Below are 15094 nucleotides of genomic sequence, written 5' to 3' on the forward strand. Positions count from 1 at the left end.
AAGGCTTTTGACAGGGTGGAACATGTTTTTTTATTGAAAACAATGGAACATTTTGGGATTGGGACTGTTATGAGGGATTGGATTGAACTATTATATAAGAATGCAAGAAGTAAAGTAAAGATAGATGGATTATTGACTGACTCCTTCCCTTTGGGGAGATCAATAAGACAAGGGTGTCCACTGTCAGCATTGCTATATAGCATATCTGTGGAGCCATTGGCAGCGTATATTAAGCAGGAGAAAGAAATTAAGGGAATAAATATGCCGGGGGGAGGAGTTAGCATAATCCATCAATATGCAGATGACACGACATGTACTGTCAGGGATGTAAATAGTGTGAACAAAATAATGGGGTGTGTAAACATATGGAAAGGCTTCTGGTGCAAAAGTGAATGTTGACAAGTCTGAAATGTTGTGTATAGGGGGAGTGAATACAGACAATTGTGTTTTTGATTTGAAAATTGTAAAGGGGATGATAAAAGTGTTGGGGATATATCTTGGAGAGGATGACAGGGAGGCTGTTGATTACACATGGACAGGGGTTTTGAATAAAATAAGAACAACATTGAATTATTGGAAGCAAAGGAACATGAAACTGAAGGGAAAAGTTGTAATTGTTAATGCACTGTTAATGTCAAAATATGTTTATGTATTAGGAGTATTGAATGTACCAGAGTGGGTTCTAAAAGAAACCAGGATGTTAGTGTCAGATTTTTTGTGGAGAGGAAAGGGGGTTAAAATAGCGTATGATGTATTAATAGCAGATTATGATAAAGGAGGGTTGAAACTGGTAGATTTGGAAGTAAAGATGAGGGCAATGAGAGTCAGAACAGTCAAAAGGTTTTTGTATGGGGAGGAAGGACATGGATGGAAAGGATACTTTAGGGAATGGGTACATAGATGTGGGGGGGGTGGGGATTATGGGTTGTTGATGTGCTTTAAAGTACGGATGTATGATAGGGTGCCGGAATTCTATAAAGAGGTGTTTAAAGCCTGGGGTAGTTTTTTGCCTCAGGTAGGATATGAGTGTGAGAAGAGAGGGGAGATACTAAATGTTCCAGTTTTATTGAACCCTGTAATAAGAAGAGAGGGGAAAATGTTAGAATCTAGGAGTTTCTGGAGGGCAGGACTGATTAGAGTAAGGGATTTTAGGTATGAGGTAGTGCCAGGGTTCCTATCAGAGCAGGCAATTATAGAAGTTGTTAGGGAAACAGATGAGGAGACGAGAAGGGGAGAAATAGTGAGCATGTATAATAAAATAAAGCAGAGTATACCAGGGGAGTGGGTGAGTAGGTTAGATAGGGAGTTAAAAGGGAAGGAGCAAACAGAGTTACCTAAGTTAAGACTAGGGAAAGGGGAAACAGTGCGGGACTTCTCAGCTGTTAAGGTGAAGGAGTGCTACTGGGCACTGTTGGAGAGCAGAGTGAAGGAGCCTGCGGCAGAGAAGGTGTGGAGGCAGGTGTTCCCAGGATTGGAGGTGAAGAACATATGGAGGAATTTATTTTTAAAATATAATAGTTTAGAATGTACTCATTTTGATTTTATGCTTAGGCATAACAGGGTTTATACTAAGGTGGTGTTGCATCAGGTAGACAGAACAGTTTCGAGGGAGTGTGATGTGTGTGGGATACAGGATGAGAACTTAATGCACATGCTTTTTGAATGTAGAGAAATGAAGGGATTCGAAGAAAGGTTGAAAGGACTAGTGAAGAAGCATTGGGGGGTGGAGGTGGTGGGGATGCAGGAGTGGAGGAGGATGGTGGTTTTTGGGGTGGAGGGAAAGAGAAGGGGAGTGAATATATGGTGTTTAAATTATGTATTATCACAGGCTAGGTATGCAATTTATTTGAGGAGGAATTTAGCAAGATTTGAGGGAAAGTGGATAACGGTGTGGAAAGTCTTTGAGGGATTGGTCAGGAAGAATGTGGGACTGATGCACAAGACAGGGCAAAAAGATTTTGAGAAGTTGTTTATTAGGGATTGTGGGTTTATAAGAGTGGTGGTGGATGGAGGGTTGGAGTTTGATTTAGATTTTGAAGATGTTTTGTGTGTTGCATTCATTTGTTATTGATTTATGATAAAGGGTTATCTTGGTTATGAAGGACTGACGGAATAATAGATGGATGCATCTCATACCAAAATGGTATGGGTGTGTTTTGTTTTTATCTATTGGTTTTTAATTTATTTTATTTGAATTAGAATACAATGAAGGCTATAAAATGAACATGTATGAATATGTATAGCTATGATTGTATTTAAAAGAATATTTTTATAATAAAAGATAAAAAAAAAAAAAAGAGCATGGAGCTAACGATACTTAGGTTTGAGGTTCGATTCCCGCTGGGACCATATTATATACAGAAAAATGTAGGCACTCACTGCAATGTAGTCTTTGGATAAAGGCATCAGCTGAATGGCTTATATTATTATATTAAGTGTGAGGTCATGCCTGCGTGTGTGTGTGTGTGTGTGTGTGTGTGTGTGTGAGACACACACGCACCCGCACATGCATGCACTGTGAGTGTGTGAGAGAGATGTCTTCAGATGCTGAACAGAGAACATAGCTTCCTCATGGTCAGTCACCATGTCTCTCTCTGCAGATGACCTCATCCAGTAATCTTCATCATAACCTCGTCCTCATCATAACCCTGTGCTTCTTCCATCGTTGTAGTTGAAGGATCCGGCTTCTCAGCGCTACGAGGTCCCCCTCTCCACTGGCCCGTCCGGGGGTGACCCAGAGGACCAGGAGCCCCCCTCCACCACAGAGGACCAGGGGGACCCCCTCTACACCACTGAGTTCCACCCGGACCCGTTTGGCTTCGTGGTGCGCCGCAAGTCCAACGGCCAAGTCCTGTGAGTGTGTTGTTGTAACTGTTTACAGTTATTTAATCTAATTGATTTACATTGTATACAGATTATGGACAGAATAGAGTATTCATCTGTCTGTCTGTCTGGCCATCTCATTTTTGATTGACAACTGTCAAAGTCTTTTGATACACGCACTATACACAGATGAAACACACCGAGACATTATGACCACCACTGACCGTTGACGATGACTGGCAGGTGGTCGTAATGTTTTGGCTCATCGGTGTATAAGACAGCTCTGCCCTGGCTTACAGTGGGCGACAGCCATCACCTTGTCCTCTTGTCCCCTCTTCTACCTGTCATAAGCACGACATGACACATTCCTCTGTCCTCCGACACACACAGTGTCTCTCATCACCATGAACAAGACAGTAACACATCACTCTCTCCTGACTGCGGTGTGTGTGTGTGTGTGTGTGTGTGTGCATGCCTGCGTGCGTGCATGTACGTGTGCGTATGTATGAGTGTGTGTGCCTGCCTGTGTGTGTGTGTGTGTGTGTGTGTGTGCCTGCCTGTGTGTGTATGTGTGTGCCTGCCTGCCTGCCTGCGTGTATGTGTGTGTGCGTGCCTGCGTACCTGTGTTACTATTACGATTGTGTGTGTGTGTGTGTGTGTGTGTGTGTGTGTGTGCATGCCTGCGTGCGTGCATGTACGTGTGCGTGTGTGTGCCTGCCTGTGTGTGTGTGTGTGTGTGTGTGCCTGCCTGCCTGCCTGCCTGTCTGTCTGTCTGCCTGCCTGCCTGTGTGCGTGTGTGTGTGTGTGTGTGTGTGTGTGTGTGTCAGGCTGAACACCACAGTGGCCCCTCTGCTGTTTGCGGACCAGTACCTGCAGCTGTCCACGTCCCTGGCCTCGCCCCTGCTGTCTGGGCTGGGCCAGCACTACACCCCCCTCAGCCTGGACCTCAACTGGACCTCCCTCACCCTCTGGAACAGGGACATGGCGCCCCACGTGAGTCTGGAGGTCCCTGGGAAGTTTGGGACGCTTGGCTGAGTAGGTCAGGGGGGTATTCCATCAATGTCGCTAAAGGACAATCCGGGCTTATTTTGATTGTTTTGGAACTCTCGCGAAATAAACCTGGATTTTCATTTAGTGACGTTGATGGAATATACCCCCCTGGATGAACATATAGGCTCGTGGCTGCGTTCGTAAAAATTCGCTCTGAGAGCGCCGGAGCGCACTACCCTCCTCTACCCTCCTCTACACCTCTACCCACCTCTACACCTCTACACCTCTACCCTCCTCTACACCTCTACACCTCTACACCTCTACACCTCTACACTTCTACACTTCTACACCTCTACACCTCTACACCTCTACACCTCTACACCTCTACACCTCTACACCTCTACACCTCTACACTTCTACACTTCTACACCTCTACACTTCTACACTTCTACACCTCTACACCTCTACACCTCCTCACCTCTACACCTCTACACCTCTACACCTCTACACCTCTACACCTCTGCACCTCTACACCTCTACACCTCTACACCTCTACACCTCTACACCTCTACACCTCTACACCTCTACACCTCTACCCTCCTCTACACCTCTGCACCTCTACACCTCTACACCTCTACACCTCCTCACCTCTACACCTCTACACCTCTACACCTCTACACCTCTACACCTCTACACCTCTACACCTCTACACCTCTACACCTCTACACTTCTACAACCTCTACACCTCTACACCTCTACACCTCTACACCTCTACACCTCTACACCTCTACACCTCTACACCTCTACACCTCTACAACCTCTACACCTCTACACCTCTACACCTCTACACCTCTACACCTCTACACTTCTACAACCTCTACACCTCTACACCTCTACACCTCTACACCTCTACACCTCTACACCTCTACCCTCCTCTACACCTCTACACCTCTACACCTCTACACCTCTACACCTCTACACCTCTACACCTCTACCCTCCTCTACACCTCTACACCTCTACACCTCTACACCTCTACACCTCTACACCTCTACACTTCTACACCTCTACACCTCTACACCTCTACACTTCTACACCTCTACACCTCTACACCTCTACACCTCTACACCTCTACACCTCTACACCTCTACACCCCTACACCTCTACACCTCTACACCTCTACACCTCTACACCTCTACACTTCTACACCTCTACACCTCTACATCTCTACACCTCTACACCTCTACACCTCTACACCTCTACACCTCTACACCTCTACACCTCTACACCTCTACACCTCTACACCTCTACACCTCTACACTTCTACACCTCTACACCTCTACACCTCTACACTTCTACACCTCTACACCTCTACACCTCTACACCTCTACACCTCTACACCTCTACATCTCTACACCTCTACACCTCTACACTTCTACACCTCTACACCTCTACACCTCTACACCTCTACACCTCTACACTTCTACACCTCTACACCTCTACACCTCTACACCTCTACACCTCTACACCTCTACACCTCTACACCTCTACACCTCTACATCTCTACACCTCTACACCTCTACACCTCTACACCTCTACACTTCTACACCTCTACACCTCTACACCTCTACACCTCTACAACCTCTACACCTCTACACCTCTACACCTCTACACCTCTATACCTCTACACCTCTACACCTCTACACCTCTACACCTCTACACCTCTACACTTCTACACCTCTACACCTCTACCCTCCTCTACACCTCTACACCTCTACACCTCTACACCTCTACACCTCTACACTTCTACACCTCTACACCTCTACCCTTCTACACCTCTACACCTCTACACCTCTACACCTCTACACCTCTACACCTCTACACTTCTACACCTCTACACCTCTACCCTCCTCTACACCTCTACCCTCTATGTGTAAGTGCTGGGCTAATGAAAAGCAACATTTTCACAGTTGGTATTTAAACTGTGCTTATTTAAGTGTAATATAATTGTTTCTATTTTTAATGAATGGCTCATTGTAATTATTATCCCTAGTAATGTAGCGTGTTTGCTCTGTCGTTTCAGGAGCATATAGGCTAAGCGGATTCAGCTTTCTTTTTTTTTGGCGATTTTGTTGTAAATGTTTTTCATAACATTAAACTGCATTTGCTTTGTTACTGTTCACATGTGTGGTGCAGTCACATTCCCATAGCCTATAAGTAAACATTAAGTTTGAATGATTTACTGAGCTGGCGTTACTTTTTTCAAACCACACACCGCATGTCGGCTATTTCAGCACCACGCGTTGTCCACCTACTTCTCACTATGAGGGGTTCAGCGTCAGTGCACCCCGCTCTGTTACTGTCGCATAGTTGTAGCCAATAAAGGCCTATATGTAGGCTATATAGGCTATTATATATCATTTATATACCTAATACCAACATCAAAATAGATTGTATGCCTCTACAAATCATTTTACACCAGGTAAAATCCGTCACAACTTGGAATAAATCCGTCGCAATTTGGAATAAATTGACGGAAATCCGTCGTAGCGACGGAGAACTTTAATCCCTGCTTACTGTGGTAAATCAGAAATTTGCCAACTCCCACCATTGTAAGTCATTGAATGTCATTCAGTCACGGTCGGTCAGTCAGTCACTGTCAGTGAAGCGTTGTTTGTTTGTCCGAGTTTTCAAAGGGGGCGTGGCTTAGCGATAGGTCCATTCTAACCCTGGCCTCCATGCTACAGTGACAGTACTCCAACAGAATATTCTAGAATATGCCGGTGTTGTGGTCGCACCTGAAACTGGCAGATGTAGAAGAAGGTCTTCTCTGTGACGTTGGTGTCCTCCGGCCCCTGGCCCTCCTCCTCCGCTGAGACGTCTGAGAGGAAAGCAGTAAGTAAGACTGTCTGTAACATCTGTTTCTTACTGTTGAATCTGAGGTCAAAGTCACCCCACAGGAAATGACTTCTGAAAGGAAACCGCTAACAATAACTCCTTTCATTGGTTGTTTTTACACAAACTTTAGTATTCAAACATCCAACATTCATGCATCCATTGATAAATATCAACAGACAGTTGAAGCGATAGTTCAAAGTATCTGGAGTCAGAATCTGGGCTCCCTGGTGTGAGTCACTGGGAGTGAGAGCAGTGTGTGTGTGTGTGTGTGTGTGTGTGTGTGTGTGTGTGTGTGCAGGGTTCCCACACCTTCTGAAACATCAAATTCAAGGACTTTCAAGACTCAATTCCCTCAAATTCAAGGACCCAACACGGCATAGTTTGAGACAGAACTAGTTGACGAGGTAAGTAAAACATTTTTGAATAATATATTATTTTTTTTTAGAGAGAGAGAGAGAGAGGGGAATTCAAGCACGTTCAATGACCCATGTCTATTTTCAAAAACTTTTAAGACCTTTATTTCTTTTTCTCAAATTCACAAACTTTCAAAGATTTCAATGGACCCGTGGGAACCCTCTGTGTGTGTTTGTGAGTGTGTGTGTGTACTGTATGTATGTATGTATGTATGTGTATGTGTATGTGTGTGTGTGTGTGTGTGTGTCTCTCTAACCGATGGCAGACAGCAGCTGGGCCAGCCTGTCTGGGTAGCGCTGCAGGCCGGTGGTGAAGACCCTCAGCAGCACCTCCAGACACAGCAGAGACACGCTGCAGCGCTTCTCCTTACGCCCCGCCTCCTCCACCGCACTGGGGATGCTGGTGTACCGCCACATCAGGACACTAGGGGGGGCAGGGGGGGGCCAGGGGGAAAACAAGACTACATGATGTGTCAAAGATTTCTTCTTCTTCTTTCGTGTAACGTCAGAGGTCCAACTCGGTGTCGCGTAGCCATGCCCGCATCTCTGGTTCTAGGTCGAAGAGGCTGGCTTCTGAGGGTGGTCTATATAAGGGGCAGATGGTGATTATGTGGTCGGCGGTCTGCTCTGGGTCACCGCACTCGCATGCCGCACTGTCCGCCAGGCCCCACGCCTTCATTGATGTTTTAAAGCGACCGACACCAGTTCGTAGACGGTTCAGTGTGGTCCATTGCCGGCGTGGTAGGTCGTCTCCTCCAATGGCGCCATCTCCTGGGTCCCAGATGTAGCGGTGGATTCGGGAGGGCCCGGCTGACTCCCACTCCTGCTTCCAAGCTGCTGCCAACCATGCATCTCTGGAGATGTCCTCAGAGGTGGAGTTGAGCATGGCTTGTGCTGCCTTGTTGTAAGGGTGGCGGGTCTTGAGTCGGCTTGGAGGTGCTGGTGTTATGGTGGTGTTGTGCATGATGTGCCAGTCATGCTTTTGTGCGTTCCTGGCCAGGGCGAGGGTGGCAGCCTCCCGTCGGAGGCCGGCCGGTGCTATTCCCGCGAGGACTGGCAAGAGGGACACAGGGGTAGGCTTCAAGCATCCAGTTATTATTCTGAGGGAGGTATTGATAGCCACGTCGACCTTTCTCGCATGAGGGCTTCTGCTCCAGACTGGGGCGCAGTATTCCGCTGCAGAGAAGACCAGGGCTTGGGTGGATATTCTTAGCGTCTTAGCGGAGGCTCCCCAGGTTGTACCAGCAAGGCGGCGGATCAGCGCGGCCCTGGATGTCACTTTGGCCTTGACTTCTTCCAGGTGTTGCTTGAAGGATAATGTCCGATCCAGGCGCACTCCAAGGTACTTCGGGGCTTGCTGGACCTCCAGACATTTGTTGTCAACGCGCACCTCAAGTTCCCTCCTGGCTTCTCTGGTGCTAAGGTGGTATGCCGCTGCGACTGTCTTTCCGACACTGAGTTGTAGACGCCACCTTCGAAGGTATGCTACCAGTGTGCCTATGTCTACGTTAAGACCCTCTTCCATCGCCTTCCACGTTGGTCGACTCAGCATGATGGCAAGATCGTCTGCGTAGCCATACGCGAGAGAACAGACCCCTGCGGTACCCCGTTCCTCAGTCTTCTGAGCCTACTGCACTGGCCGCTGCTGGTCTGTAAGATGAAGCTGCGTTTGGAAAGTGTCTCCATGATGAACTTCACCATGTGGCGGTCCGGTATTGTCCTCAGCAGCTTCAGGTGAAGTCCCCGGTGTCGTATGCAGCAGTCAGATCCAGGTACACTACCCCAGCTTTCTCATTGTCCTGGAAGCTGTCCTCGATGTCCTGACAGAGTAGTGTTACCTGGTCTGCTGTTGATCTTCCACGACGGAAACCAGCTTGTTCCCGTGGGAGCTGTGAGTCCACCACTGGCTCGATGCGGCTATGGATCATCCTCTCCAAGATCTTAAATGGGACACAGAGCAACGAGATTGGTCTGTACGACTTGGGATCTTCTGCAGGTTTATTTGGCTTTGGCAGAGCTATGACAGAGGCACGGCGCCAAGTCTTTGGGAGCTTTAATCTCCGGTAGCATGATGTATAGAAAGCACAGAGCCAGCCAGATGTTGTTGTGCTCTGGTGGATGACGAACTCCGGGTGGATGTTGTCACGGCCAGGGGATTTGCCTGGCTTGAGCTTGCTCATGGCCTCACTGAGTTCCTCTGCTGTGAATTCTCCCGAGAGGTTGGAATCGACACTGGCCGCTCCCGAGATGCAGGACACCTCACGCAATGTCAGTCGGGCAAAGTCTTTGTCAGCATCCGGGAAGCGGCCGTTCTTCAGGAGCTGGGATGCGATGGCATTTGCTGTGACTGGGCAGCTGTGGGGTGTTGTATTTCTGCCTGTGAGCTGGTTGATGGTCTGCCACGCCTTGCGACTAGAATGGGTGAAGTCGATTGATTCGACAACTTCTGTCCATCTGGCCCTGCGGGTGATATCCAGCTTCTGGAGCAGTGCTGCTGCAGTCACGTCCACCTCTTCTCTGGCACTAGCCCTCTGGTGGTCGCACAGAAGACGGCTGCATTCCTCGTCCCAACCTGGGATGTAAATCCTGTTATAGCCACGTGGGATGGTCTTCTTTGCCGCACCCAGAAGGACCTGGCAGTAGGCTGCATAGGCCGCATCCAGATCGGCTGTGTCTGGGTCTGGCAGGCCAGCTGACCTTCTTTCAGTCTCCTCAGCATACGACTCCCAGTTGGCTTTTCGGAAGTTCCATCGCTTGACGGGTTTCCCTGGTACCGGTTCCACCAGTGATGGGACTTTAATGATGGATGGTCGGTGATGTGAGCGGGGAAACCTGTCCAGGACGCGTCTCTCCGGTTTCGGGTCGTTACTGTGGCAGATGGCAAAGGCCAGGTCTGGGTTGGTGGAGGTGTTCCAGCGTGCAGAGAAGAAGGTTGGAGGCTCCTTGGGGTCGTAAAGCAGTAGAGCATCAGTGTTGGAGGCCCATTCACTCAGCGTCACTCCATTAGGTGTTGTGTGGTTGTAACTTGTAACCCCAGTCTGTGTGCTGACAGTTGATTTCTGAAAGATTGCAGGCCTTCCAAATATATATACCTATATATATATACCTATATACTGTATATATATATATATATATATATATATATATATATATATATATATATATATATATATATATCTGACATAACAATCAGACATTGTTATGTCACAAAGGTGGTGGACGTCACAGAGAGATCAACATTAGAGGGACCCTGTCCAGGTGATGCCACAGAAAGTCATTGACATGGGAGATGTCACCAAAATAACCTGACACGGCGATGGAACAGCTGACCAGGTGATGTCACAGAGACAATCTAAACAGGTGAGGTCACAAAGGAAAAGCTGACCAGGTCGTATCACAGCGAACATCAGAGAATACCTGATATGCTGATGTCACAGAGAGAATCTGACCGTGTGATGTCACAAAGCAACAGCTGACCTGGTGATGTCACAGAGGTGGCGGAAGGTCTCGTCTGTGTTCTGTCCGTCGGGGCCGTCTGTGTGTCCGGTCTCCTCCAGCTGCTGGATCTTCTGCAGGGCCACGCTCACAGAGTAACGCAGGAAGTCCCCGCTGGCGCGCAGCACGGAGAGAGCCTCCTCTCTGCTCTGAGTGCTGTCTCTATAGCAACACAGAAACATGACCGTTACTGTCTCTATAGCAACACAGAAACATGACAGTTACTGTCTCTATAGCAACACAGAAACATGACAGTTACTGTCTCTGTATGACACAGAAACATGTAATAATAATATAATAATCATAACTTTTATTTGTATAGCGCTTTTCCTGCAAACGTTGCAGCTCAAAGTGCTCCAATCATTATATAATCATAATGAAATGATTTAGTCATTTAAAGGCAGATGGGTTTTTGACTTGTCTTTTTGAGATGTCTTGACTTGAACATATTTGCTGAGGTTGCATCCCTAATGTAAACTGGCAGTGCATTCCACAATTTGGGTGCATAAAATGAGAATGCAGCCTCACCAAATCTCTTCTTTTGTAGAGAAAAACCAGCGTCAGAAGACCTGAGAGCTCTATTGGGCTGATATGCTAGCAAAAGGTCTTTCAGATAGTCTGGTGCTGTTATAAACATGTACACGACAGTTACTGTCTCTGTCAGGCTAAACACATAGGCACACAGACAAACACACTACAAAAGAAGATGTACACTACAGGTACTGCAATCCATATCTACTACAATCAGTTAGAACGTGTGGCGGCTGTGAAGCACCTGAACAGTGAGGTGAGGAGCGTTGACACGAAGCCCAGGGACAGCAGGCTGCTGCGAGGGCTTTTACAGGAGGAGCGGCCCTGCCCAGACTTCTCCTTGAGGATCTCAGACAGCTTGTGGTAGCGGGTGAACAGGTTCAGGAGCTCCTCGAAACAGCCTTTACTGCAGAGAGCACCACGCACACACACACACACACACACACACACACACACACACACACACACACACATATGTCAACTGTGTCACACTGTAGCATATTACTGACATTGACATTCAATGACGGCACATTTGGCAAATTTCTGATTTCTGATTTACCACAGCAAGTAATAGACATGTTTTTTAAAGATTACAAGAATATTTAATCTAGAAGCTTTTCACCATCAGATATTAGCGAGTTGTTTGTCTGAGTTTTCTGCCTGTCGTGACTTTTGCTGTGATATGATTGGACAATTTTTATTTTGGGGCGTGGCTTAGCGACAGGTCCATTGCTTATTTTCTCTCCGACTCTCAGACAGACAGCTTGACTGTATGTCGTCATGGTTACCTGTAGTTGGCTTTGATGAAGTTGTACTCGATGAGCACCTCGTACACTCCCATCACCAGCACGGCGTATATGCTGTTCTTCACCCCGACGCTGGACGCCTGGGAGAACTCTGCTGACTTGTCCTGGTGGGGCGCACAAAGATGACATCATCATCTCAGACAACATGAACTCCTACCGCTCAAGCAAGAGGTTGCCCCTGACAGACCTTTAACACTAGAACAGCCACGAGGAGTGAGTAAAGAAAAATGTTATATCTTTGCACTCGATCAAATTTCAGGACCCTCCTTTCATGATGTTTCCTAGATATGTGCGTTCTACCACCCAGTATCCTTACATTTTCAACATCACATCAGGATAAGCTAGTATGAAGCTATTTAGCTGTTTTTCTGTGTAGGAAGCAGGCTAATTTACAAGCGGCCAACTAGTGGTCGTTGTGTGTAAATAGCAGCTTGAGCATTGTAAAGAGGCGGCTCTTTTATTAGGTAAAAAAGGCACGGCTGTTCTGGTGTTAAAGAGATGCTACACTACAGGATAATTTGTACGAATTTCAGCCGTTAATGCACGAAGGTAACTGAAGTCAGCCTGTCCCTGCCTGTATCAGTGGTTAGGGGGAATGACTTCTCTGTGTAAACATGCTCAGGGTTCAACCATTCTCTCTGTGCTTTTAGGAGCGATAACCAGCCTAATGCCACCCGATAATGGGATTATATTCCTGGAACTAAAACTGCTGTCCTGATACACACCAGCTCAAAGTCCTCCAGCTCAAAGTCATCCAGATCACTCTTGATCATGCGCCTCGTCATGCTGTCTAGGATGGCCTGCAGCTCGGCCTGGAATCCCCCTTCCTCTTCATCATCATCATCATCATCATCGCCGTCATCAACGCCATCGGCGTTGGGGCGGGCTGACTGGCCCAGGTGCCACAGCAGGCAGTGGACCGTGCAGCTCACCAGGTGGGCCTGAGAGGGAGAGGGACTTACTGTTACAATAGTTTGAGACAGATCTAGATGAGAATTGATATAATAGGAACTATCCGCTCACAGACAACAATTAAAAAGAGAGGCTTGAATGTGTGAACACTAGATGGTCTCTTGCCTTCTCTACCACGGCACAGCAAAACAATATAATGTGAAATATGTGTAAAGTTAAGCAAGTAAGCAAGTTTTTTTTTAGAGAGAGAGAGAGCACTTTCAATGACCCATGTCGATTGTCTAAAACTTTAAAGACTGTGATTTTGTTTGCTCAAATTCACAAACTTTCAAGGATTTCAAGGACCTGTGGGAGCCCTGCATCCACATAAACACGCAGCGTTATGTGTGAGAGAGAGGTCGTACCAGAGGCTCCTGGAGGAAGACCTGGTCCCCCTGGGCGCTGATGCACAGCTCCAACTTCACTGGAGGCAGCAGGCACTCCGCCGGCTCATAGTACCGCCTCAGCTGGACGGAGGGAGAAACACACGCACACACACAAACAAGGTCAAATTCCAGTTTGACACACAGTATTTTCCCAAAAAATCTGACAATTGTTCTCCATCACGCACACTCTAACACAAACACGTACCCACCTGGGAGAGAAGGGTCACTGTAGCACACACACACCTGGGAGAGGAGGGTCACTCTAGCACACACACACACACACACACACCTGGGAGAGGAGGGCCTGCCTTATGGAGCTCGCTAGTTGGGAGTTGCGGCGGAGGACGTCATGGAAACCCTGAAAGAGGCGAATATGAGAATCTTGTGTTATGATAAGAAGGTTCACATAGGCTGCTTGGAAACTCAAGCTCATCCCCGCCTGGAAACCACAAGGGTTTTAATGACTTGAAATTCAAAAATCGGGAGCTTACTTTTTTTATTGTCTGAAACTCAACTCAACTAAACACATGAACACAGCGTTTATGTAAACGGTCGCCTGTCACTCTTTCATTTACATTTACATTTTTGCCATTTAGCAGACGCCTTATTCCAAAGCGACTTACAATCGATACATTTGACTAAGCAAGTGAATCATCAATCCACCAGTCGTAGCAGGAAGAGTAATACAGCTCAGGCCCAGGGCCATTGATAGAAGATGGTATTCCTTTCGTTATTTAGACAAGGTTGCCGTGGTGATGAGCTAGGTGAAAGTGCCTGACCTCGTACAGCATGAGCCGCACGTCTGCCTGCTGGCCCAGGCAGCGGCGCAGGCTGCTGAGGATCTCCAGACAGAAGGCAGAGTAGTAGCGGGAGTGAACGTCCACCGTGACCTAGCAGGGGTCAGCAGGACAGAGGTCAGCAGGACAGAGGTCAGACAGGTCAGAGGTCAGACAGGTACATACTCAGGGTTCCCACACCTTCTGAAACATCACATTCAAGCACCTTTCAAGGACTTTCAAGACTCAATTCCCTCAAATTCAAGGACCCAACACGGCATAGCTTGAGACAGATCTAGATGAGAATTGATATAATAGGAACTATCCGCTCCCAGACAACAATTAAAAAGAGAGGCTTGAATGTGTGAACACTAGATGGTCTCATGCCTTCTCTACCACAGCACAGCAAAACAATATATTATGAAATATGTGTAAAGTTAAGCAATATACAGAGACTTATTTACTAGTTGACGAACTAAGTAAAACTTTTTTTATATATATTTTTTTTGAGAGAGAGAGAGAGAGAGAGAGAGAGAGAGAGAGAGAGAGAGAGAGAGAGAGAGAGGGGAATTCAAGCACTTTCAATGACCCATGTCTGAAGGGGCAGTACACTTTCAATGACCCATGATTTTTTGTTCAAGGACCCGTGGGAACCCTGATACTGTATGCTCTCACAACATTGCTTCACTACATACACCCACGTACACCCGCACGTACGCCTGCGCAGACACACACACCCACATCCCATGCGCACGTCCGCGCACACACACACACACACACACACACACACACAGTCACACACACACACACACACACACACACACACACAGTCACACACACACACACACACACACACACACACACACACAGTCACACACACAGTCACACACACACACACACACACACACAGTCACACACACACACACACACACACACAGTCACACACACACACACACACACACACACACAGTCACACACACACACACACACACACACACACAGTCACACACAGTCACACACAGTCACA

The 15094-nt window shown here is 47.3% G+C and overlaps 1 protein-coding gene across 1 annotated transcript in view; it reads right to left on the minus strand.

Annotated features, from left to right (window-relative positions):
* Positions 1-6552: 6552 nt before the first annotated feature.
* LOC308150816 (Fanconi anemia group I protein-like) overlaps positions 6553-15094 on the minus strand; it is a gene marked incomplete at both ends in the record, with an annotated part of 25714 nt that continues 17172 nt past the window's right edge. The window contains 9 exons of the mRNA XM_080523608.1: positions 6553-6692; positions 7380-7546; positions 10600-10779; positions 11393-11554; positions 11937-12058; positions 12680-12895; positions 13271-13372; positions 13581-13649; positions 14071-14181. Of these exons, the coding sequence (XP_080379734.1) occupies positions 6553-6692; positions 7380-7546; positions 10600-10779; positions 11393-11554; positions 11937-12058; positions 12680-12895; positions 13271-13372; positions 13581-13649; positions 14071-14181 (1269 nt within the window). The remainder of the gene's footprint in view (positions 6693-7379; positions 7547-10599; positions 10780-11392; positions 11555-11936; positions 12059-12679; positions 12896-13270; positions 13373-13580; positions 13650-14070; positions 14182-15094) is intronic.

The sequence above is a fragment of the Nansenia antarctica genome (genome assembly GCF_963989245.1).
Source record: "Nansenia antarctica genome assembly, chromosome: 2".
In the NCBI taxonomy this organism is placed as follows: Eukaryota; Metazoa; Chordata; class Actinopteri; order Argentiniformes; family Microstomatidae; genus Nansenia; species Nansenia antarctica.